This window comes from Bombus fervidus, chromosome 10 (genome assembly GCF_041682495.2).
Source record: "Bombus fervidus isolate BK054 chromosome 10, iyBomFerv1, whole genome shotgun sequence".
Classification (NCBI taxonomy): Eukaryota; Metazoa; Arthropoda; class Insecta; order Hymenoptera; family Apidae; genus Bombus; species Bombus fervidus.
In genome coordinates this window covers 8,064,351-8,089,676 of record NC_091526.1, presented here as the reverse complement: position 1 = coordinate 8,089,676, position 25,326 = coordinate 8,064,351, and the positions used below count along the sequence as shown (strand labels likewise).

Genomic DNA, 25,326 nt, shown 5'->3' with positions numbered 1-25,326 from the left:
GACACGACGAGCAGGGCGATCCCCTTATTTCTTGTGGGATAATAGGGGTGTTTGTTTTTGAATACAACTGTAGTCTACAGTTATATAATATGTATATATTTCCACCAGCTTACAATACTTGTTGCGTAGACAGGAATTGTTTGACTTCGTCGTGTCGGAAGGTACAGTAGTTGATTGACCCGAAGGTATGAAGAGACGATATGTTGAGTACCTAGATCTTGACTGCCCGAGGATTGATAGAACAGTAGACTTGACTGCCCGAGGAATGTTCGAACAATAACAGATAGCCAATGTTAATAAATAAAATACAAGGAGAAAGTCTCCTGCAGATGTGACTCATGGGTGTCCTTTGTTTCTGGGAAAAGCCAGCTATTTCGCTGGGCACATCCGCTTTCTCCGTAATTAGTAAGAGCGTGCAATGAACCTAAGGACTGTTTAGAGGACCATCCATAAACCGAAAATACTTATATATGAATATAAGTATTATATGTAATAAGTATTATAAGTATTATAAATAAGTATTATATGATAATACTTATATATGAAGAATAGAAAGTGAATAGAATAGAAGTTAAGCTAAAAAGATTCGGTTTATGGTGCGGGTTAGCGTAACGAGGGGTAGGCCTTGGCGGCCAGGCCACGAGGGACGCCGCACGGACCATCTCGCGCGACGTAACATTCACGAAGAATGAAACGGAAGTCGTAAATTCCCGTTACGAGTAGAGTAAACGATGCCATGAACAGATCGATCCCCTATTTCGATTAGGAGTAGTTTTAGTAGGATTAGAGTAGAGTAGAGGATTAGAGTAGGATTAGAGGTAGTTTAATGAGTATAATGCTTGGTTAACAGTTTAAAGATAGTATATATTTCCAACAACCCAGTGCAGAGATAATGACTAATCTGTAGCCGTAGATTCAGTACAGATATGTTGACTGATCAGTAGTCGTAAATCGAGAAAAGTCCGGTGACAATGGTATCGCAAAGGAAAACTCTTGTTCGGTGGTGATCGCCCCACCACTGGTCGCTTGCAGATGGAATCCTGATAGAGCAACAATCATAAGGAACCTTCTGATTCATCGATGTTTTATGGCATTTAAAGGCCTTAACGATAAACCCAGAGCCTCATTTTATGACTTTTCTTAGGATTATTGCGATCTGCTTAATTATGTGTGCATAGCTGATGGACGCCTTGAACGTAGTGAGTCATCGGACGTAACAGTGTTGATAACAAAAAAGGTTTTGTTGCTTTTTCAGATAACATATATTGTAAAACCTTTATTTTTATTGTTCTTTATATTTTTTCATCCTACTACATATTATGTGAAATATTACCACAAAATTCATATTTTAAAAATAGTTTTGACATTTTTTAGGATTATAAAGATGCTATAAGATAGGCAGTGTTCGAAAATATAAGAAGCACAAATGCAATTTGCGTGGCAATCTACAACTTTAAGTACACGATTTCAAAATTAACCGGCATAACGGTTGCGTCGAGCGCGCGTGCGCTGCAGCGCTAGCAGATGGCGTAGATGGCGCCTGCGTCTCTATGTGCGCATGCGCATAGGAAATTTTATACGGCGCACAAAGAAAATAGTCCGTGCATGAAGAGACACGACGATCATTTCGAGAAACGTGACGCTCGTGACAGTAGTTTTGCAACGTTTACGAAATTCACGGTAAGGGTCTGACGGAAGTACAAGATATACATACGGTATATTATTGTGTCGAGTTAATGATCAGAAGGTTCGTCTGCGTGTACTAGGCGCGAGAATATCAAAGGCCGCAGATATTACTACGCCGCACGTTGTGGAAGGAAGCAGAAATCGAGTACTGGCAGGAAGTGGGTAGAAGGGGGTACGTCGTTGAGCTAGCTGACTCGGTGGTGGCTACATGTGGCTGTCTGCCGGTAACGACAACGAGACATTTCCTATCGAGGCATAAAAAATTACGTTTTCTGATAATCGATAGACGAAAGAAGCTGAGATCATGCAGATGGATCCAACGACAGTACAGCTTATCCAGGTTCTAGAGAGAACCGTCTCCTCAAGTAAGTCATTTTGATTAATCAGTACTTCAGATTATCGGCGACATCTTAGAATTAAGATTAATCTTTCTTCGTTATTTTGTTGCTCTTAATGTTGCTATCGTTGTTACTTTATGAACGACATAAATACTTCGTTTTTGTCTCCTTCTTATCGTTTTAGCAACTTTGCCCGGAAAAGTAAAGTCCTACCGCGTGCGCGTCCTTTTTATACTCCTTCCGGTGTATTCATGGAGTACTTAGTACCAACGTTAATTGATGGTTTCTTTGATTCATTTGGAATAGTTTGTCGTCGATATGTTAACGTTTAATCGGGATCTGTCGTTTATACGAAAATACGTCGCATTGTATTCCGTTTGGCTGTTGCTAGGGGCTTTGTTCACGACCGAAAAAGTATTGTCCCATGTGACGGTTACTCGTATTGCACGTCCCCGTTGTCGGTTGGCACGGCGAGGAGTGCATCTTGCTTTTCTAACCTCTATCGTTACTTTACATTTTTTACCAGCTTGACATAAACGAAATAATATGAATGATCCACGTGAAAAAGGGGTGAATATGAAGTTTTAATATTTCTTAGAATACAAAAATTTATTTTTCAATATATGATGTCACATTCTCATATTTTCTCATGTATTAAAATAAAACATTTTATTCTGCACTAGTTTCAACTTTCATTTATAATTTTAAATAATATATAACACACTAAACTCCAAAAAATATAAACTATTCATTTTTCATTGTACATCTTAAATTCTCGTAATTACTGCAACACTTGGAAAATTTTAATTCCCAATGTGACATGGGCCATGATAGAGCACCCACAGAAGTATGTCGAAAAATGTTGTACTCAAAATTTGATAAAAATGGACATTATCCCTTTTGTTCATGGAACCTTCATAAATAGAAAACTTGATATTAATTATGTTCATATTTATAATACATTTATAATATAAACACAATTTATGTTTATGTTATAATAATTTTATGTTTGTATTATAAAAATAATTTATGTGCAATTTCAGACAAAAATGAGTTGGAAGCAGCTCAAAACTTTCTTGAGCAGGCAGCAAGAACTAATCTTGTAAGTTTTTTTCCTTTTAAAGAAGCTTTTGTGAGGAATATGTGAGAGTTGGAAAAGTTATAAAAAATTAATTGTTCTTCTTTTAGCATGAATTTTTGCAAAGACTCAGCGGCGTGCTGGTTAATGCCACTGCAAGCCCAGTTGCTCGTATGGCAGCAGGTCTTCAGCTCAAAAATCAACTTACATCTAAAGATCCAGATTTAAAATGTCAATATCAACAACGTTGGCTTGCTATTCCTGTAGAAACAAGGGAATATATTAAGAAGAATGTAAGTAACTTTTTCAGTTATTTGACGATACATTTCTAAGTAAAAGCATATGATGTTATTCTATATTAATAGATTTTTGGGGCACTTGGAACTGAGAACAACAGGCCAGGTTCTGCGGCACAATGCGTTGCATATGTAGCGGTTGCTGAATTACCTGTTCATGAATGGACCAATGTCATTCATCTGTTAGTCAATAATGTTGTAAATCCAAACAGCACAGAGATATTAAAGGAAGCAACTTTAGAAGCCATCGGTTATATTTGTCAAGATATAGAAAGCGAGGTTTTGGTACCTCAGTCTAATGAGATTCTCACTGCTATCATTCATGGTATGAAAGGATCGAGTACCTCGCATTACGTTCACCTCGCAGCTACGAGTGCACTCTATAATTCATTAGAATTTACCAAAGGAAATTTTGAGATAGAGGTTTGTATAATTTCAAGAATAGTATATAGGTTTTTTAATAACATCTAGTTTAACCGTTTTGCTTATGTACGCAGACTGAGAGAAACTTCATTATGGAGGTGGTATGTGAGGCAACGCAGTCCTTAAACACCCAAGTTAAAGTAGCTGCTTTACAGTGTCTTGTAAAAATTATGTCATTGTATTATCAATATATGGAGCCCTACATGGCTCCAGCACTTTTCCCAATTACTCTAGAAGCTATGAAGTCAGATATCGATGAAGTTGCACTGCAAGGAATTGAGTTTTGGTCAAACGTATCTGACGAGGAGGTAGATTTAGCCATGGAAGAGGGCGAAGCTACCGATGGTGGTAGACCGCCAGTCAAAGTATCGAGACATTATGCAAAGGGCGCTTTGCAGTATCTGGTACCTGTTTTGATGAAGAAGCTCACTAAACAAGAAGAATTTGATGACGAAGACGATTGGAATCCCTCAAAAGCTGCTGGAGTGTGTTTAATGTTATTATCCTCTTGCTGCGAGGATGCTATTGTTCCGTTTGTTCTTCCTTTTGTCATGGATAACATTAAAAGTCACGATTGGAGGTATCGGGATGCAGCACTAATGGCTTTTGGTTCTATTCTTGGGGGTGTTGATCATACTACCTTGAAACCTTTGGTAGAGCAAGCAATGTCAACGCTTATCGAACTAATGTACGACAGCAGTGTCGCGGTAAGGGACACAGCTGCATGGACGTTTGGACGAATTTGTGAGATCATACCACAAGCAGCGATTAGTGAGACATACCTGAAACCATTGTTAGAGGCTTTGATAAACGGTTTGAAGGCAGAACCTCGTGTTGCAGCGAACGTTTGTTGGGCGTTCACGGGTCTTGCAGAAGCTAGCTACGAGGCTGCAGAAAGTCTCGAGGGACAGAATCCGGAAACGTGTTGCATGTCTCAATACTTTGATTTTATCATTCAGAGATTGTTGGAAACGACGGATCGTCCGGATGGAGCTCAAGCTAACTTACGATCGGCTGCTTATGAAGCACTGATGGACATGGTGAAGAACTCTCCGCGCGATTGTTATTTAACCGTGCAGAAGACGACGATGGTAATTCTGGAGAGATTGCAGCAGGTACTGCAAATGGAGACACATATCCAGAGCCATTCGGATCGTGCTCAATATAATGATTTGCAATCGTTGTTATGCGCAACTTTGCAATCTGTGCTACGTAAAGTTACACCGGAGGATGCTCCGCACATCTCTGATGTAATAATGACGGCATTGTTGTCTATGTTCAACTCGAATTCTTGCAAAGCCGAGGGTGTACAAGAGGATGCTCTCATGGCTGTTTCGACTCTAGTCGAAGTCCTTGGAGAAGGTTTCTTGAAGTACATGGATGCATTCAAACCATATCTCTGTCTTGGCTTAAAGAATCATGCGGAATATCAAGTTTGTTGCGCCGCTGTTGGTCTGACTGGAGACATTTGTCGCGCCCTAAAGAACAAAATGTTACCCTATTGCGATGAGATCATGACCCTCTTGTTGGAAAATCTTGGCAATAATTCGGTCAATCGTTCCGTGAAGCCTCAAATCTTCTCTGTTTTTGGTGATGTTGCTCTCAGTATCGGCCCTGAATTCAAGAAATATTTGGACGTGGTACTTCAAACATTGGCTCAGGCTTCTCAAGCAAATGTAGATAGAACCGATTACGATATGATCGATTATCTGAACGAATTACGAGAGGGCGTCCTTGAAGCTTATACTGGTATAGTGCAAGGACTGCGCGGTGATGTATCCAATCCTTGCCCAGATGCGGCAATTGCTCTGGTAGAGCCGCACGTGCCCTTCATTATCCAGTTCATCACGTCGATAGCACAGGACCGTGAACATTCTGAAGGCAATATTGCAGCTTCTGTGGGCTTGCTTGGTGACCTTGTCACTGTGTTCGGAGTAAAACTCTTGCCAATGGTAGAAACTGAACCGCTTACGGATTTCTTAACCAAGGCTAGACGATCACGTACTGAGAAGACAAAGACTTTGGCTAACTGGGCTGCTAAAGAGATTCGGAAGCTCAAGAATGTTGCTAACTCTACGTCCAGTTGGTGAGTAATCTTTCATTGCTTTATTAATCGTTTCCTTATATTTTTTTTATTCGTTTCTTTTATTATCAATAATTTCCGTGTGGACTATGTGTGGTGCGTGTATATTCAATCACCTGTTATCCATATCAACTTACCGTTTTTCCTATTTCATTCTTTACTATATCCCCCTTCATTCTACGCTACTACCTTTCTGTGTAACTTACTAAGATTATTTTCTCGACGAACGATTTATAATGCTATACACTTAGGAGATACGAAAGAAAAAAAAAGAAAAAAGAAAACAAGAAACGCGAGTGTACAAAGTATCAAAGAAGCACAGATGCAATACGGCTGCATGGTGATGGAAAATTAGGACACTACATACTGATTCTAGAAATTGGATCGAGTTGTACTTCTTTCTGTTTAAACGAACAAAAGTTTGCTTGAATGTCCTTAATCATAACCATCTTATCTTTGTTTTAAAAAGGAGCCCTAAGTTGTCTCACATCTCAAAACTATTCTGTACAATACAGTTTCGTTTTGTCGTCATTGTTTACAATCCCCTTTGTCTCATAGCCCCGTCCCGTGTACAGACACGTGCACTCGACACAGAGACCCCATCTGAAAATAAAAAATTTAGGTCAAAAAATAACAATACAAAATTAAATAAAAAAGAAAAAATTTAAATACGTTAAAAAAATATGCATACACACACCGAGCAGTGAGCGACAGTTATTGATATTTGGCTCGCTTTTGTTGTTTACAGATCACCCCACGGTTGTACTGTCGTGCAATTTGATTTGACTAGAGAGCTATCGAACACAATACAAAGACAACAAGATTGGATGGTGCGGATGCGAGTTGATGGATGTGCGTGAGTTTCGAAGCGATGACGATGATGGGGTGATGAGTCTGCACGTGTCCCTGCTCTGGCGACGGTATTTGAGTACCGACACGTAGAGCGCAACCCCAAATGGTCGAAAAAATAAATACATGTCTGCCGACAACGGATGATGAGGAGTGCAAGTGGATGTTGCCGATGAATGGGCCAAGGCCGAAGTCTGCCGAGATGTTCCGGTGATGCAAGTATGCCTGATAACGAGCCTGGGGCTTCTACCCGCGTGATTGAGAAGTTGAACCTGAGGAAAAGACGACTTCAATGGACGATGATCGAGGCCAATGAAAGAGAGAGAGAGCGAGAGAGAGCGAATGAGTGAGTGTGGAAGAACGAATGGTGTGAACGAGGAAGAAAACGCAGAGAAACCAAATGAGAGAGAGCGAGACTGTAGACCTGCTAAAGAAAGAATGTGCTCTAGTAATTGAACGTAAGGATGGTTCTATTAATATGTATGCATGTAAGATCACAGGGAGTCTGTGTGTATAAAATAAAACATGTCACCTTTGAATGAGCGATTATATTACACACGTCGTCTCGTCGAGAAAGTTCAATTATTAATGCGCAACTCGTTGTAAAGCTCCTAGCTTTTTTGTGTCCTCCTGTAGCTTTGCCAACGAAGTCCGCGGTCTGTTTCCGATTCCTTACTAAACTGTCACACCATCACTCGTTCGAAGCAATCGAAGCATCACCGAATGACTGTTGTTGGCGTGATTTGAAGTTAATGAGCGAAATAAGTGGCCGTCAGAATGCTGGTTGCTATTTTAATGCAGCCAAGTGGTGCACAAGTGGAGGTAAGAACTCTACGCAAGAGAGGAAGAGAGAAAGGGAAAGAAAAAAAGAAGGTAAGAGTGAATGCGTGTGAATAGCATCACAAATGTTCTGAATGATTCTCAAAAAAATATGGTCGGAAGGTTCAAAATATTGCTGACCTCTGGTCCGATCGTGCTGCGCGAGAATCTAAATGATTAGTTATAGTATGGTAATGATGATGATGATGATGATGATGATGATGATGCCGCGTATGTTACTTTGCCCGTATGTGAATGTCTGTTGCTGTTGATTCATTAAAATTAATATTTTGCTGGCATAAGTTATTGAGTTGTACCGAAGTCCTCGTCCGGCCTGAACGTTCGAGTAAAAAAGAATTGCAAAGAGGAAAGAAAACTAATTATGATCGAGTATTCAGCCTCAAAATACATTATACAATTATACCCACCCATACACAAAAGTAATCCTGCGCGTAATCGAAATTAATTTTATGCGATCACGTTATATTTTCTAATTCGTATTTTTGTAATTCTTCAGCGGAATATCGGACGAGAGCTTTTTTGCACTGCCACTAACATTGAAACAATACTATGTACGTGATGTTCAAGCACGTGTTTTACACCGTTAGTTTCTTTCTTTGAATTCAAAGGGCTCAAGAATATCGAGATCTTGTTTCACGTGAATATTTGTCAAAGAGATTCGTCTTCCTGGCCTCGCATTGTTGTAGGAAGGCGTTTATCGATGATCAAATGAAAAAAAAAAACCGTATCGAGGATGTTACTCATCTTTATTCGCACGTTATTCCGATGTCCATCGAAAAAACGAATACGGTGATCGCGTAAAAGTTAGGAACGATGGAATTTCAAAGATAGGTGATTGATATAATTCGACGTCATATCGTCTGGTTGGTCCCGTAAGTTGTTTCAATATAAGATCAAGCGAGTTATACGGGAATAGATAGATAAATTCGTTCAGGAAGTCGGACTGAAGATATTTCAAATTCCCGATCGCGCAAGGATTACGCAGAATACTTTTTTCCTTTTCTTATATACACACACGCATCCCCTATTACATGAACATTTCGAATCATGAAACGACTGAGATATCGAATGGATCAGAAACGTTTCAGGATCCTTTAACGATGCGAACATTTTTCATTTTCTCGCACACTTCCTTGCCAGTCAACCTCGCAAATTTCCATAGCTTTCCCTTGTAGGTGGTTTTGTGCACGAACGCGATATTTAGTAAGATTTTACACGAAAGATTAAACGGGCAATCGGGCGCTCTAATAATATAATACGAAGTTACGTCACGTGGTCGAGACGTGGCTGTGCTAGTGCCATGCATTCCAAATACTTTTGCCAGCGGAAGCGCACTGTGTGACCGTTCTTTCGTGATGTTCGGGGTATATTTTATAGTGATTTCATTTTTAACTAACATATTTTTCCCGTGAACGCCTTGTTTATGCAAAGCTTTACGTACAGACACGATATCGAACAGAGAAGATTATTAACGATAATCGCAGCGAGATTCGAATGAAAATCTAGGCTGAGGGGTGGTATCTTCATGAAAGAACCGCCTGGGTTTGGGGTAAACGTGTTTCGACGGAACAAACACATAAACGAAAACTAAACAAAACAATTTAAAAAATAAAGTGGAGAATAAATAGTTGAAAAGGGAAACAATTATTGGCGTAAGAAGAAACGCGAAGGGACAAATAGGGAATTGACGAGAAACGATTATAAACTAAGACTTTTTATTAAATTGATTATCTTTTTTACGATTTTACATATCGAGGGAAACCAATGTGTCTGCTCCATGTCTGGATATAAAAATAAATATATATACATATATAATTTTTTTACTGTTGCGAACGATATTGCCAAACTTAGCGTATAAGAAAGAGAAACGTCTATTTAGCTTTTAAAAATGAGAAGAAACCTGACAAAACAACAAACAAATAAAAATAGGAGTAGGGAAAAATCGTTTCGGCGAGCCGCTCGTTACGTAGACTGGAGCCTAAACCTTGATCTCTTTGCGATACACACATCCATGTACACACCAAACACATACAGTTATACACGAATGCAAATTCTCCGTACATTGTTTTTATCTCGCGGTGGATCCTTTCGATTTCGAAGCAGAACGAAATTCTCGCAGACGAAACACGGTGTCTTCCAATCGCGAAAATTTCTCCTTCTACGAAAAAGAAAAAAACTACAGCTTTGCTTTACAGTTCTCACGATGACGAATGCCGTCATTGATCTACCAAAGTCGATGTCTCGATGAATCCAAGGAAAAAAAAAAAAAGAACTACAAAAAGTATTTTAAAAAAATAGGGGGAAAAGCGAGAAACCGAAACAGTGAAACGGTTTATTCCGAATGTCCAAAGAAGAAACATGCAAAATATCGAGGCGCAAAGTGTATCCTGTTTTTCTTTTACATTCCACGTAGCAGAGAGAGTACAGGGAAAGAGAGGACGTAAGAAAGAGAGCGAGAGGAGAATGGAAGGACGAAAGAGAAAGAAAGGATGTGGATGTGAAAGGGGGAATGCGAGAAAGAGAGAAAGATAGAGGAACCACAACGGAGAGGACGTTGGTGCGCGACTTTCCGCGTCTTGATAAAGAACTCGATCGCTCGCCTGTCCTTCTGATTCGCAAACAATCGAGAGTTGCGCTTCGTCGCATTCACCATTCTACTGGCTGTCTTTAAAATGGGTGGTCGAATTCGTAAAAGCCTTCTACTGGTCGTTAGGATGACGCTAGGATGACGATTAGGATCGATAAGAAATTATTCCTGTGTTACTTATTCGACACATCTTTTTATTCTCACGACGAGTAAAATGTATATAAAAATAGTCATTGAACTACCTATTTTAGAAACAGTCTGTACATTAATGGAACGAACACGCGACTATTCTTTTCATCACGCGTAGTTTACGATCAATCGTGACCAAGAACATTCTTTCATGATCGTATAACAAGCGTCTACTTCAAGACGTTACTAGAAGACGGGGTATATCGTTCGTTTCCGGTATCTTCGAGGTGATCGTTGCGAATCACGTTATCAGGTCCGCCGAAAAGGGCAAACAAACTAACAGAAATGGAAGGAATGAAATACGGAGGGAAACACCTGTGTAAATAGGGATCGGTCGTGGAAGAGCAGAGGTAGGAAACTAGGAAACGAAATGCCGGCCGTGCCGTGATGGAAGTAACGAGTAACGAGTTGTGAAAATAAGAAATACGAAAGAAGCAAATTATATTATATATGCGACTGTGATTTTTTGGAGAGACTCTCGTGTGCGAGGGGTCGATGTTCTACCTTAAAGGGAGCGTGGCTCTGGCTGATCCATGTTCTCCATTCTACGATCTTAAACATAGCAGATTTGCTCGCCATTCTTCTCTGTAATTATTATTTTGTCTATCCGTTTTATTAAGAGAATATTCGCTACTCTGTATTTCGAGCTAGCCTAACGCGCACACAAACACGTATATTTAATGAATGTAAGAAAGACATATATACGCCGATTGAGATCGTTTTTGAAAGACAGAGTTTTCGTTTTTACGTTTATATGTGATCGAGGGAACGAGTCACGATCAGAGCCTCGCTCCTAGAAACAAACTCATACACGATAATATCTTATCGAACTATTAGTTGTTAGCCTTTTCATCGTCGAGACGCCTAGAGTGCGTGCGATGCTTCACTAGGGAACGTACGTGAGAGCGTATTTAATTATAAGGATTATTAAAAAGAATAAAAATAAAAAAAAATTGAAAAGCGTGTGCATTACGCTGTATCAGTGATGATGTGCGCTGTGAGATAAATCACAATTTACTGGTGGGATGTGTCCTGTTAGGGTGTTATCTGCGAGTGAAGAAAAAACGACGAGAGGAACGAATGATCTGTGAGAGCGAGAAAGATTGTGAGCGAGAGAGAAACACAAGAGGAAAGAGTATTTGATAACTGTGGTGGAGGGATGATGAGAAGAGTTGGCTCGTGATTCGACGTGAATCGCGGCGTCACGTTCGGGTAAGGACGAATCGTCGATTTGTAAAAAAAAAAAGAATAAAAAGATAAAGAAGAAACAAAGGATGGAAATAAGAAAAAAAGTTATATAAATTTTGTATCGTGACGCGGTTAAAAGATCGGAGAACTGTCACCGAATCCATGTCCCGGCGCTTCGTTGAAATTTTTGTCCAACTTAGAAAACGAGATCGCACGACTAAATAAGTAAGCTGTTATATAGACGACGATGATGACGATGATGACGATGACGACAAGGACGACAAGGACGACAACGACGACAACGACGATGTGAATAAGATGAAAATGAATCCACGCAGATCACGCAGATGAATTATTTTTTGAGAGGATTTCAGCGACGTTGGGTCCTGAACAGTCTCCGTTCTTAAGATATTCGAACCGCGGTGCCGTTGTACGTACGAGACAATATTTTCGATAATATTTTTTAAACGATCGAATCGCGAAACACGAAGCCAACGCGTGTAGAGCTGTTATTGTTCCAAAATGTCAGAGAAATTGCACGGTAATGGCAGAAGTGAAGATCGATCGATCGTGTGATGCCTATAGTGCTTCGTGTGTGTGTCACGGTTGATCAGTATCTTCAGATATTTTTGTTTTTCCCGAATTTTGATGGGTTGCGTCGAGAGATAAAGCTAAAATGCCATTACCGTGCATATTGTGTGATTAAAAAATTAAAGAATTAAAAGAGAAGCAAACAAAAAAAATTAATAAAAAAATGAAAAAAATTAATAACGAGAAAAAAGAAGAAGAGAGAAGCAAAATGAGCGTGTGAGATTGATCTTTTTGTGACGATATGCGGAAAGAGAGAGAGAGAGTGCTGTCGAGTGCTGCCGATCGACGATCGGACCAAACATTATAATTTACGCATGTGAACAATTCGGGCGATAAACGTGGGTTTGAAGCAAAAGCAAGAAAGAAAGAAAAAACGAATAAACGAGAACACGAGTTGGATGAAATCCTATTTAGCCTGCCACTCTGTAATTTGCTCACCCTCTCCAATTTGTTTCCTAGAGTTCAGCTTTTACTTCGACCTCGTCACCAATAAAATAAAATAAAAGGACAAAAAAGTGGAAAAAAATATGCTGTGAAAAGTCGAAGAATCGATAAATTCCTTTAGCCTATTCCATAATTTTCTGTATTTCAAATTAGACGCTACGAATATTTATTCACGACTGCTAATAAAACTTGTTTCTTGACGCATTCGACAAAGATAAATTTCTTATCTGCATTAGATAAATTAATACTTTTACTCGTAAAGGAACGAAATCTTCGTTAAAGCCATAAATTGCTATTACGTACTCGGTTATCATATTATTATCAGGTAAAATAATGCTCAAAGCAAATCGAGATTACAACAACGAGGAAACTTTATTTTGCTACAGAAGATGAATCTTATATCGTATACTTAGGAGGACATTGTTTTCCCTTGTCCCCTCTGATTTTCCAATAATAATTTGCTACATGAATGATTCTAGAATGGGAGAGGGTGCGGCATGTCTACGTAGCGCAAGATATTTACGTATCTTTCATTTCTTTTCGGTCTGTGTCAGTCGTGTGGTTTGCCGAGCCTGTGTTCTGTGAAGGTATCCAAATGACAACGACTATATGTGACACATCGGCTGCATCGCTTATCTGAGTGTCAGAGCGATCGTGGAATGATTGGGGACGATTCTTTTAGAAAGTGTGTTCACCGTACGATCGGTTACATTAATATAACATAAAGAAACAAATATCGAGTTCGAAAAACAAGATACGAAGATCGTGTTATGAAAAAGAAATCACATTTTTTCTGTATTAACTCGTTTGATATTGCATGTAATATCTCTAAAACGTAGATTTCACGACATCTATTTACGGATGTCTGCTTTTTTTGTTCAATCTTTAACGTGGCTGATCGTACTCTGTCAGTGTGTGTACGAGAAACGATTATACGAATCGCCAAGCGACAGTGCCATATGATTAATTAAACGAGAAAAATCATTTCGACTACTAACATCACGATTTTCATCGTCTTGACAAAAGAAAAAAAAAAAAAAAAAAGAAAAAAGGATCGAGGGAAACGAAAAAAGAGTGAAAGAACGAGGGAAAAGGAAAACTACGAGAGAAAGAAAACACAGTTGCGTTCTGTATGTGAAAAAAAAGAAATTATGCAATCTTATTCCGAGAAAAAAGCAGAGGTCGTTTCATCCCGTAAGATTTGACCATCGAAATGCGAATTGTTTCCACACGTGTTTTCAAATTTGGAATTTCTTCTCCTTTTTTTTCTTTTCTTTTTTTATCTTCGACAAAACGAGATTGTCCAGAATAAAAATTCATTTTAAATCTGAATACACGCAGCAATGCTATTATTACCAGTCGTTGTTTCGGCATCGAGCTTTCTCTTTCTCACTTCTTTTTTTCCAATAACCACCCATCTTCATCTATCGCTTTCGACATCGCCGTCGCAGAGTAATCTCATAACGAAAATACGGAAAATTTATCGTACGATCGAGGTTCGTATGCGAACACGCGGATGGAGAACGTGAACAATTGCCTGTGTATACCTAACGGTCCTTTATTCTATTAATCGGATTACCTTGTATTTGAACGAAGCCGTATGTCTCTCGATATTCAAGCATTTATCGGAGATACTCGTTATTATCTATTAACATTTCCAACAAATCAATTCGTTCGACGAAACGTGAGATAAACGAATGGTACAAATAAGAAAGGATTTACACGAAATGTATATATATATTTGTATAATATTATACTTATACGGGAAGTAAGCTATATGCGAAAAATCGCACATTTGATCAGCATGAGAAATTAGAAATTAATTGTAGAACGTCCACGAAAGATAACGAATCGAAAATTACAAAATAACACCAAAAGTCGCACGGCGCGTTCGAAGAATGAAACGCGGCCACCACGCAGCATGCGTCAGCATTGTTCTTAATCTCCTTTAAGTACCCTTAACCCAATTGAATTAGAAGGGCACACCTCGTGGCACGCGCCTCTGAAGTCGTATCGCCTGCATTTCCTCGATTCTCTTTCGCGTGCGTGAAACGCGAGTACGTACGCGAGCTCTATCCTCTTCTCTACCTTTCTTTTTTTTAATTCACTTTCAAACGAAGAAAGAGAAGCCGGTGGCTCGTGCTTAATGTACTATATTCGGGAGATGAACAATATCGGTGTATTCGCCATAAAAATTCCGGAGTAATTTCATCGGCCATAATTTTTCTTTGTCGACGAAACGAGATACGACGTACAAGCACATACCATTCATTGATTTGGATTAATTTTCCGCATACACACTAATTATTACACGTTCTTTCTCTCTCTTACAGACACACACATACACACATATACACATACATACACACACTCTGCATACCTCTTCAATTTAATTTCATTCATTTCCGTTTTGTTCTTTTCTTTTGATACGATGACACGTTTGACAAGTGAGTTTCCTTAAGAGAGAAGAGTAACAGTTGTCGAGAAGGCACGAATCTTTGAAAAATGTTGAGCGAGCAGTGGATTGATCAGCAGTGAGCGATTTAATTTTCTAATTCATCCAATTCCTTTTGGGTTCGTGTCCAACTAGAACTCACTAAATCCACTACAAGAGCTGGCACACGCTATCTAAATACTTTTGTCTCCTCTTCGTGGCGACTTCGGAGGGACACCCTCGTAATACGATCGTGCGAGGGTGAAAAAGAAAAAGACGCAGCAGGATGGAACGAATGGCACGTCGGTCGCACTGCAATCGTACAGGAGCTAATACACGTCACGTAACGCGTTTCTAAGGTATCGGCGACGTTTCGGTAGCTTGAACGTGGGCAAAGTTCACGAGAATGGAAGACTTGGATGAAAATCAAACGTCCGAATCAGCGAACGCCAAGACGACTGCAAACGCGAACGACGAAGTAAGTTGTTTATGCTAAATTACACTTCCAAAATATCTATTCATAGGAATTATTACTTCTATACTCTTATCTAATTGATAGAATTTTTTTCTTTATCGATATTTATTTAAACGTATATCATTTTTTTGATTATTGACATAATATAAAGATCTCAAACTCCTTGATACGATTGATTACCGAAAATGTGTGTGATTCAGATTAAGAGACAAGAGTTTTGTAGGATGGCTTTGATCTCGATGATCTTCTACCGATTGTCGGTGAATTCGGTCGTTATCAGAAGCAACTTCTCTGGCTCGTGTGTCTTCCGGCGTGTCTTCCGTGTGGTTTTTGCGCCTTCAATCAACTCTTCATGTCCGACACGCCACCCCACTGGTGCAAAGTACCGGGGTTGGAGACTCTGGATGTCTCCCGGAGAAAGAGACTCGCGATTCCAATTAGTCAGGTGCAATTGTCGATGTAGGCGCTAATACTTTTATCTCCTCGCTCGTATGTTTTATTAGGAGGAATTTAGATAGTTAGGGTATTTATTTAAAAGCTAGTCAATCAAATTTACCTGCCCCTCGTTGCAAGCTTTTCATTTTTAAATTATTCGATAGCTACATGAGAAACATTCATACGATCATTTTGATATTTAGAAACGTCTGTAATTCTGTCATTAGTTTCTGGCGAAAATAATTCGTAGTAATATTCTGTTGCGTTTTATATTCCAAGTATATAGTCGTACGATTATCATAGGAATGGCAGAGTTAATTGCCAATGACAATAAATCTTAATCGCTATAAGTAGGTTAGAAAATAAGATTTAGAGCTAGCGTTGCTTATTCTATCAACCTACGCTGTTTGTCGAGGAAATTAGATAAACGCTAGTATTTTTCTCGTATTTCCAAGATGATTTCCCGCTTTGATACTGCAGAAAAGACGTCCTTTATTCTTAATAGAGTACATATGTACGTTTTCCACAATAGTGCACGTTATTTGCTTGCAGTATTGTAACAATTGCCTTCATAATTAGGAGGACAATGAAACGTACAGTCAATGCACACGATACGATATCGATTGGACAGCGGAAAATATTTCTGTCGTGACAACGGCTTCGTACGTGCCAAATGCATCATGGCCCATTGTTCCATGCGATCATGGTTGGGAGTATGAAACTTCAGAAGTGAAATCTTCCATCGTTATCGATGTACGTTTACATTTTATTCCGTTTTTCGATCAGGATGATCATTTCATTTTTTTCGTTAATTCCTGTTGAAACGTTTCAGTTCGATCTCGTGTGCGATCATGCGATTTATCCGACGATTGGGTTGGTCGCCCTAAACACGGGAGGACCAATTGGAGTGTACCTTTTCGGCACGCTAAACGATAGGTAACAAACATTGTTACTTAGTTTTGAAACTTAGATACAGGTTGTTTCATTACCTTTGTTGTATCACATAGAATTGGTAGAAGATTGTCTTTCTTCACGTGTCTGGCGACTTTAATAACCGGTGGATTTTTAACGTCGATGTCGAACAGCTTTTGGACCTGGGCTGCTACCAGGGTGGTCGTTGGTTTAACGATTCCTGCTATTTATCAGATACCTTTTATCATATGTAAGATTCCACGAAGAGAAAGAAATAATAAATAAACGAATAAATAATATGAACAAATACAGGGAGTAAAAAGTATGAGAAATATTTTTCGTAGAAAGAATGAGTATTAACGTTTTCTGGGTTTTCTACAAACAGCTTTGGAACTGGTTGGACCAAATTATCGATCATTCGTGACAGTGATGACGTGCAGCTTCTATACAATGGGATTGTGTATGTTGGCTGGTGTGACCTATTTGATAAGAGATTGGAGAACGCTTGCCATAACCACGAGCGCACCCTTTCTTTTGTATTTCTTATACTGGTGGTGAGTAATTGTCTCTCTGCCTTTTACCCTTCTTCCGTATTCCCTTCACGCGACATCATAATAAAACGTCTAAGATTATTCAAGGTTGCTGCCAGAATCACCGAGATGGTTATTGGCGAAAAGTCGATTAGTTGAAGCTAACGAAGTCTTGGAACGATTAGCCAAAGTAAATGGGAAAGAGTTACCTACTTCTTTCTCGCAAAAGCTACGCCAACGAATGATGATGTCACGATCAAAAAGTGAAGAGGAGAGATTACGTAACGGGCCCGGTGTATTGTCTCTCTTCAAAACACCAAATATGCGGTTGAAGACATGTCTCATTACTCTAAATTGGTAAATCAAAGTATAAATACACCATGAAGCAACAAATAGGATAAAATATAACACGCGTGTGTTTGCAGTAAAATTTAGCTTCCGACATTTCTACAGTATCTTACAATGTTTTCGTATTATTAATCGTTGTTTACCAAATATACGTGATTCTACTTCTTTATGTGAAAAACAAATGACGAAATATATAAGTCTATCGGTGAATTAATTTCTCTCTTTCTAGGTTTGCCAATAATATGGTATATGTCGGATTATCGTATTACGGGCCAGCGTTAGGTAACGAGGAACACCTGAGCTTTTTCTTCTCGTCTCTGGCTGAAATTCCAAGCTACATGGCTTGCTGGGTCGTAATGGATCGATGGGGTCGCCGATGGCCTCTTTGCTTATCCATGGTACTCGCTGGTGTATCATGCATTGCCACGGTTCTTTTATCATCTGGTACTACATTACGCTAATAAAAGAGAAAGAGATAGGAGAACAGATTTTTCGTATAAATCATATAATAAAAGGAGAAATACTGATAGTAGTTTCGAAATAAATTTTTTCATTTTAACTATTTCATCTTTGTCTTTTTATAGATGCAGTTGTGACGACGCTAATTCTATTCCTCTTATCAAAATCCGCAATATCAGCCTCTTTTTTAATTATATATCCGTTCGCCGGTGAACTTTACCCTACACAACTACGCGGCGTAGCGATAGGTTTCTCCGCCTACATCAGTGGTCTCGGCCTTATAATCATTCCTTTTGTTACTTATCTTGTAAGTAATCGTAAATACGCTTATCGTGTCTCCGCGTTCAGTTAAATCTTCCAGGAATTTACGTCATTAGGGCAAGGAGAACTTGGTACTGCCCCTCGTGATTCTTGGCGTCGTATCTGTAATCGGCGGACTGTCTGGCTTGCGTTTGCCGGAGACGCTGCATCATCGATTACCACAGACTGTGGAGGAAGGGGAGCTGTTTGGAAAAGATTGGACTTGTGCCGATTGTTTTCGTTGCGTCCCGACCAAGTACGAGCCTTATCATTGGCAAAAACTGTCGATTAAATACGTAAATATTCCTTCTTATGTAAATGTTGTAAATAACGCGTCGTTGCTTTGGCTGATCTTAGACCTTCATCGGCCGCGGCTTCCTACGAAGATTTATCGATCAGAGAGACGGTGGAGATGCACGAAGTACCTGAGGCACCGATTCCTCAGAGACTGTTAGAGGATCAACAAAGGCCCAGTAGTGCGAGCGTACGTCGGCTGGTTCGACAATCCAGCGTGATGGACACGCAACGGGATTCCGATGGATCCATTAAGATGACTTACTGGTTTTAGTTTCGAATCAAACTTTCAGTTTCAAAATAAAACCGAAACTACTGACCCAAGGAGGTATTATTGCCTACATCATTTTTTTATGTATTGTCCCTGTCGTGAACGTATGCTTTTATACTAGTCTGTTAAAAAAATTCGTAGAATTGAATCAGTAAATTGTGAGATAATTATAGCGTCAGGTTTTCGTATTTCTATGTCGTCTTAAAATTGAATACACATTTCCTCTACTGATACTAAGCTCTTCAGCAATTATCTGATCAGTGATAACATAACTTTATAAACACGTTAAAAGTTCTTCTTTAGAACTGTTCAGTAGAAGATCGAGCTCTTCAGCGATTATCCGATCAGTGATAACACAACCTTATAAACACGTTAAAAGTTCTTCTTTAGAACTACTTAGTAGAAGATCAAGCATTATCTTCCATCTCTTCTCTTCCTTCATAAACCTCTTTGACCATTTGTAAATAGTTGCTATCTTCACATGCTTCTTACTTTCTCTCTATATGCTTTTTTTTTTTTTAAACATACCAACTATTTCAGTTCCTTTTTTCCCGAGTTTTACAAGAAATGTGACATTAATGCATCGTTCTTTAAAAAGATCGCCAGACATTTTCAAGACGTGTGATGGTCGAAAGAAACATGAGCATAGTTTGCTATAAGCGAACGAGTTATCATACGCTCGCTATTTATAGATAAATTATTTATAGATAAAACTATAAAGTACATTATTCGGCCGACCAGATCGCCTTGAAGAAACAGATTATACAAATTATTGGAACGATTCGATAAAATATTTACAGTACTCGACTATTCGTCCGGTTTTAGAGAGAAATTAATCAAAATTAGATTTTCGAGTGGATGCTGAACTTATCTTAAGTATAAAGCTTTGACATACATTGATAGTTTAGTAAAACGAAATATAAACAACGCGAATAGAGGTATTGACAAGAAATTCTTTTCTCGTGTACGTTTTGCAATTTATTCTCACGGTTGGTATACAAAACACGAAGATTAAGAGAGGGAAAAAATAAGGAAGAAGGTGTTTTGCCGTGGGACCGACTCGTGGTACCGAGCGAGCTGTTCTCGTACTCCCGAACGAATCTTTGTCCACCCTTCTCCTACCTCTGCGACTTTATAGTCGAGTGGTTCTATTGTAGCAGCTGCAACCAGGAAGATCACTGTACGATTTCGATACCAATGTCCCATACTTGTTTCATCTTTTCTCATCTTATTTACCTGTCCAGTAATCGCTGCTTAAGCTCGGGTGGATAGGTTACGTATATATAATGATCGGGCATTTCTTCGTTCGAAGGCAGATTATCGTCCCCTGGCTCACCTTTTCTTCTGCCACTGGTTCTACTGTCGCCAGGACCACTCTGATCGTGTAACGAGGACGTAGCCGTTAGATCTCCATCCGTGTAGTCTAAGCTTCCCGTTCCATCCAACCTGTCTTCTTCTGCTGAACTGAAAGATTGATGTCTCGATGAATCATATGGTAATTAACGAGGATAAATAAAATGTATGTACTACAATTGGATAAGATGAATGATATCTTTGGTTAAAAATATATAATACATCCCATCGAGTGGGAATATTGATATCTGGCATTTTAAGTAGAATTTATGGGATTAATGACGCCTCCGTGTCTTTGAATCGTAAAAATGATTTCGGACGTTATTTTTTCTATACTATCAGGTTCTTCGGTATAAAAACAATGTAAATCTTCGAACGTCTAAACATTTACACGCATAAAAAGAAAGAGTTATATTTGCACTTTTACCCAAGCCGTTCGTTAATATCTTCAGTTTAATTCCACGTAGATATACATATGTGTAATTTTTAATATCGAATTCTGGACCGATTTCAAATAAAGTTACGAAAAGAGTATGTGACCTATCATTGTTGTAAACATTTGACATATTTGTATCGCGTTTCATCTTTAATTAGATCTGTCTGGCTACATATGTGATGATGGTCGTCGTGCTGATAAATTCTTCTATTGCTGTTTTTATATACACGCAAACGGTGATAAATCACGGGATGACATTGTTATGTGTAAATATGTATACGTACGTACTTGAACAACACCCAAATAATGTAGTAGCACGCATAAATGGACAAAGACAGAACGAGCAGAAAAATGCTTAACAGGTACCAAGGTGTGTGCCTCTGTTGCTTTTTCGTGTCTTCCCAATACCTGTCGCAACTAAGGTACCAGCATATCGCGCGATTCAACTCACCTAAAAAGAAGGAAAATGATAAAAATTGGAGATCTGATTTGTCGATAAGACGTCTATCAAATTGATCGAACAGCATACCTTCCATTTCCTGAAAATCTCGTACTGAAAGATTCGTCAAGAGTCCAGCGATGCAATCGCGGATCAGTACCTATTGACATTATTCAAATAATAATATTTTCGTGACATAAAGGAACACGATATTTATGATACGTGCTTGTTATTTCATCCTATGCCACAATTTGTTACTACACTTTTTATTTCCCTTAACCGTGCTTTTAGTCTACGGATTATACGGAAGACTGCGTTAATACTCATGATACTCGTTTAGGTTTGGAAAGTTTACGTGACTCTAGTAAAAAAGTGATTAGTCATTTTAAGACATGAAACGACAAATGAGGCCAGGAAGTGGTTAATCCTCTCTCGAATGCGCTACAGGGAAAGGTATCTATATTTAAGAGATTATTCGGAACAATACTTAAGTAATACCAAAGCGTTTTGTAATGACTAAAGCTTCCAAGGACAAGGACAACAGCTACTAGAACGATAATCTTACATACTCAAACACCGATCTGTAATCTTCGAGTTGCATAGAGGACAGAGAAATCGGCCGTTCGTGAATTCATATGGCAATGAAAGATATACTATTTCTCTCACGAGCAGATATTATCTTATAGAACTTATATATTCTTAGAAGTCGTCCACTTGTTCGTATCGTTCGACTATTCCTAGATCTTATCGAGGTTTCATCGAGATAATTTCCAAGAGATAAATCAGACCCTTGATTTTAAAAAGTTTCTACAATCTTCCCACGAAGTCAACTAACTTCGCATTGCAACTTCAGCTTCTGCAGCTCCTCCGGCTTGCAGTTGGCCTTCAGTTTCCTCAGGTGCAACCCCTTACGCCTCTTCTTGTCGACGGCTGGCAACGCCGCTTCCACGAGATTCTCTTCATCGTCCTCGTCTTCTTCGTCTTCGTCCTCTTCGCCGTTGTCGCAGGCGTTACTCCTGTTATCCGGACCAGCGATTTCGACGTGGTATGCAGTTCCTGGCAAACGATGATTCTCTAAAGCCCCGCTGTCCTCTCGATGACAATATTGCTGAATGTTGGTGACAGCTCCGCCACCGGAGATAGTGCAGGCTTTCTCGACCGGATACGTCCCCGAGAAACTGCCTCGCGACTCACAAGGCATCACAGATGTGTGACGTTGCTCCGTGTTCTCTTTCCAAACTTGTATATCCGTGCTATGGTGGCCAGCCTCATCGTCTACCAAGGAATTTTCGAAATCACGGTTTCCAAGCACGTCGCATCTCATGATGTCGCAGTAATCCGCAAGGCACACCGCGTCTTCCGCCTAGCTTCCAACAGTTTCATTTATAATTGACACACTTGGCAACTGGTCTTACCGTATTTGAAGTTATTTGTGTGCGTTGCGAAGGAGTGTCGATAGATTTTCTGTGCCAGGTGGAAAATGGGAGGTGTCTCATAAAATCGATGAAGTTTACACGATATTTTTCTCTAGAAGCATATTCCTCCTTTATTATCCCGTTATAAGAATTATAGAAAAATTCTGGTCATTATTCCAACGGAATGCTAATTTCGAAAGAAACCAGGCTTTCTGAAAGACTCGTGACATCTCCAATTCTGCACTCTATATATCGAATAAATTATATTTACTCGAGCGAATCAAAAGAAGGAAAACGTACCGTGTTAACATTGCTTTTGTGTCTGTTATCGAAATGGGCATCTAAGTGTTTCTCTGCGTAGAAGGATTTGCCACACAGACCGCAAGTCCATTGTGACGGTCTGTGCTGGTGTTTCGCCTTTTGCTGTGGTCGAAAAATATCTCGACTTTCGTGGAACGGGCACTCCAGAGGCAGTTCTACCTGATGTCTCTTCAGAATTGGCATCCATCTCTGAAACCTCGAGAAAGTTGAAGGACTTTCCACGGCGATAAAGTTGCTACAAATGGACATTTTGCAAATTTTCTTTACCTTCTGAACTATCCTCCTCACCACGGACGCCCGATCGCGGGGGCATGATATTTTAAACACGCTGGGTCCTGGCCAGGGGATTACGGATAAGAGTAACACTACCAAGACCTGCGAAACGCAAAATACACACTTATACCTTCACTTATCCCTTCTTTCTCCTTGCGCTCGAACGAACAACGTTGTCGTAAATTATTGTCGTTCGTTTATTCAGAGGTTTACTAAAGTTTACTAAGGAATACTCGATGAGTGCACGTCCATAGTACCGTAATTTTTCCAATATCGTACTATCTATTAGTCTATATTCGTGACGTCTTTCTGTTTGTGTTTCTCATGGAATATTTATACAATCGTGTAAAAGACCGTTAGCTGTACAAACAAGGAAAAAATTTTCACGCACTCTGATCTCGTTAGTCATCATTTTTCTGTTCGGTACGACGCTATTTCGATAAGAACCGATCACCCACAACTGTATTATCTCAAAGGCTACGACACGAAAAGTGGAAAAAATTGATTTATAATGACGCAATCTTGCTGACGTGACGGATAGACGATGACCATTCCGTCTGTCGATACAAACACGTCAATTAGGCCGATTCTTTTTATAATTACCTCGAAATGAAAAGGTTGGGTCTTCATTCATAGCACAGACTCGCTTAGCGACAGTGACCTGGTGTTCGACGATGATCTAGCGTAACGACGAATAACACGAATATCCCGTTTCTCAATATACTTGCTCGTCGCGGTTCACGGTCAACTGGAGACGTAACGGGGGTTGCAACGAGGCCAAGCTATAGGGGTGAACGTCGACATGGCGTCGTTGCCTTTATCAACAGGGATGAATCCTCGTAGGGTGCTTAATTGTTTGACTACTTGACTTATCGCTAACCAAATGAATTTATTTTACGAATTTATTTTATCAAGATATACATTCAAATAGCCTATTTGTTTTATGTAAATAGACCTTCAGAAATACCTAGTGTAACGCAAGTGCTTTAAAATGACACATTCGTACATTGTAATGTTCGTTTCTGTGCTTTTGAGGGAAATGACTTGCGATTAAGAATCTGACATGTAAATGTAGTAGATATAATTTTGAATGATATTTCACATTTCTTGACACGTGATTCACGACACTTATCGTACGGACCTGGACGCAACGTTGGAGTCGGCGTCGATGACGACGCGCCGACGCATCGACCCCTCGACAATGTGCCGGGTGCAATGGTTGGAGTTAAATACAGACGACGTTAAAACAATGAAAAAATACGATTGTCATTGATTAACATAACATTACCAGGTCATCGATGCTTAGACGCTATTGAATTCACAATCAAATCGCTTTATCTATATTCATAAATAAATGTATCAAGCTTATTTTCCTAAAGTTTACGTATAGGTTGTTCGTTTTGTCAGCGACCGATAAAGCGTTAAAAGGTCGGAATCCCGTCACCAGATGGCAAGAGGGGAGACGTTTTTAGATACAAAGTCCAAGTTGGTCTCTGTATCATTCAAACTGTCGGAAATACCGACATAAAATTTCCTTCTTATTCTTCCCTTGACAATTTCGTACAGCGCTATAACATGATATTTAGCACCTTTATATTAAAAAAGAGTATGGTTATATAATGCGAATGGTAAGATCAGTTCGTTTTGATTATGTAACATTAACCAAAGTGTAACAATTATTGTACATAATATATGCAGACTCCGTGACTTAAAGTAAATTTATGTTTTCTGTAGTGGATGTACTGAATGTTGTTTAAGAAATACAGCCTAATTGAACGAATACTCATGAATATTGTAATAAACTCTCCGAATAATTTATATATCCACGTGTATAATGTAGATTTTCTACTGTTTTATATGTCTTAACATTCTAATGTGAATATTCATAGGAATGTAGTTAGAGTATAATTGCTAGAACAACAAGAGGAACCCGATATCTATCAGTCTAACAATAAATAGTAGGCCTGTCACGAATTAGTCGATCAAATTTTATTGCATTTAAATCATCGTCTATAGCGGAAAGAACATTAATCGATGTT

The 25,326-nt window shown here is 39.2% G+C and overlaps 3 protein-coding genes and 1 long non-coding RNA gene across 9 annotated transcripts; 2 read left to right on the top strand and 2 right to left on the bottom strand.

Annotated features, from left to right (window-relative positions):
- Window positions 1-1,543: 1,543 nt before the first annotated feature.
- Fs(2)ket (Importin subunit beta Fs(2)Ket) lies at window positions 1,544-17,379 on the top strand. Of its 3 annotated transcripts, XR_011800845.1 has the most exons (8): window positions 1,544-1,680; window positions 1,767-2,051; window positions 3,068-3,126; window positions 3,213-3,395; window positions 3,468-3,821; window positions 3,896-5,907; window positions 15,183-15,504; window positions 17,234-17,379. XR_011800845.1 is itself a non-coding variant. In XM_072011503.1 (7 exons), coding segments are annotated over exons 2-7 (2,670 nt in total). In that variant the 5' UTR covers window positions 1,544-1,680; window positions 1,767-1,990; the 3' UTR covers window positions 6,654-7,292. The 3 variants fall into 3 exon arrangements, 2 of the variants coding, with proteins under 2 accessions (XP_071867604.1, XP_071867602.1); XM_072011503.1 differs by lacking the exons at window positions 15,183-15,504; window positions 17,234-17,379 and adding an exon at window positions 6,653-7,292; XM_072011501.1 differs by lacking the exons at window positions 15,183-15,504; window positions 17,234-17,379 and having other exon boundaries at window positions 3,896-5,911.
- On the bottom strand, window positions 3,481-6,733 carry LOC139991456 (uncharacterized). Its single transcript, XR_011800846.1, has 2 exons — window positions 6,602-6,733; window positions 3,481-6,507 (listed from the first exon to the last, which is right to left on the bottom strand). It is a non-coding gene; the product is annotated as an uncharacterized lncRNA (long non-coding RNA).
- Cart (Carcinine transporter) lies at window positions 15,363-19,103 on the top strand. Of its 2 annotated transcripts, XM_072011512.1 has the most exons (11): window positions 15,386-15,504; window positions 15,725-15,946; window positions 16,516-16,689; window positions 16,769-16,872; window positions 16,944-17,098; window positions 17,234-17,402; window positions 17,487-17,735; window positions 17,956-18,170; window positions 18,311-18,492; window positions 18,563-18,741; window positions 18,843-19,103. In XM_072011512.1, the coding sequence occupies exons 1-11, from the start codon at window positions 15,433-15,435 to the stop codon at window positions 19,051-19,053; spliced, it is 1,932 nt and encodes a 643-aa protein (XP_071867613.1). In that variant the 5' UTR covers window positions 15,386-15,432; the 3' UTR covers window positions 19,054-19,103. The 2 variants fall into 2 exon arrangements, with proteins under 2 accessions (XP_071867614.1, XP_071867613.1); XM_072011513.1 differs by lacking the exon at window positions 15,725-15,946 and having other exon boundaries at window positions 15,363-15,504.
- An 899-nt stretch (window positions 19,104-20,002) lies between these two features.
- Window positions 20,003-24,990, bottom strand: LOC139991451 (uncharacterized). 3 transcript variants are annotated; one of them, XM_072011518.1, is made up of 8 exons: window positions 24,672-24,990; window positions 23,282-23,389; window positions 22,994-23,203; window positions 22,114-22,641; window positions 21,369-21,438; window positions 21,128-21,290; window positions 20,287-20,514; window positions 20,003-20,228 (listed from the first exon to the last, which is right to left on the bottom strand). In XM_072011518.1, the coding sequence occupies exons 3-8, from the start codon at window positions 23,195-23,197 to the stop codon at window positions 20,183-20,185; spliced, it is 1,239 nt and encodes a 412-aa protein (XP_071867619.1). In that variant the 5' UTR covers window positions 23,198-23,203; window positions 23,282-23,389; window positions 24,672-24,990; the 3' UTR covers window positions 20,003-20,182. The 3 variants fall into 3 exon arrangements, with proteins under 3 accessions (XP_071867619.1, XP_071867616.1, XP_071867618.1); XM_072011515.1 differs by lacking the exon at window positions 24,672-24,990 and adding an exon at window positions 23,891-24,168; XM_072011517.1 differs by lacking the exon at window positions 24,672-24,990 and adding an exon at window positions 23,891-24,166 and having other exon boundaries at window positions 20,003-20,210.
- Between the last annotated feature and the right edge of the window lie 336 nt (window positions 24,991-25,326).

Coding starts and splice junctions, on each gene's coding strand:
- Cart (XM_072011512.1), top strand. CDS start 15,433: ATGGAAGACTTGGATGAAAATCAAACGTCCGAATCAGCGAACGCCAAG. Junction 15,947..16,515: donor TCGCGATTCCAATTAGTCAG/GTGCAATTGTCG, acceptor CTTCATAATTAG/GAGGACAATGAAACGTACAG. Junction 17,403..17,486: donor TTGTATTTCTTATACTGGTG/GTGAGTAATTGT, acceptor AGATTATTCAAG/GTTGCTGCCAGAATCACCGA.
- LOC139991451 (XM_072011515.1), bottom strand. CDS start 23,917: ATGAAGACCCAACCTTTTCATTTCGAG. Junction 21,439..22,113: donor AGCTGAAGTTGCAATGCGAA/GTTAGTTGACTT, acceptor TAATGTCAATAG/GTACTGATCCGCGATTGCAT. Junction 20,515..21,127: donor ATTATTTGGGTGTTGTTCAA/GTACGTACGTAT, acceptor TCAATCTTTCAG/TTCAGCAGAAGAAGACAGGT.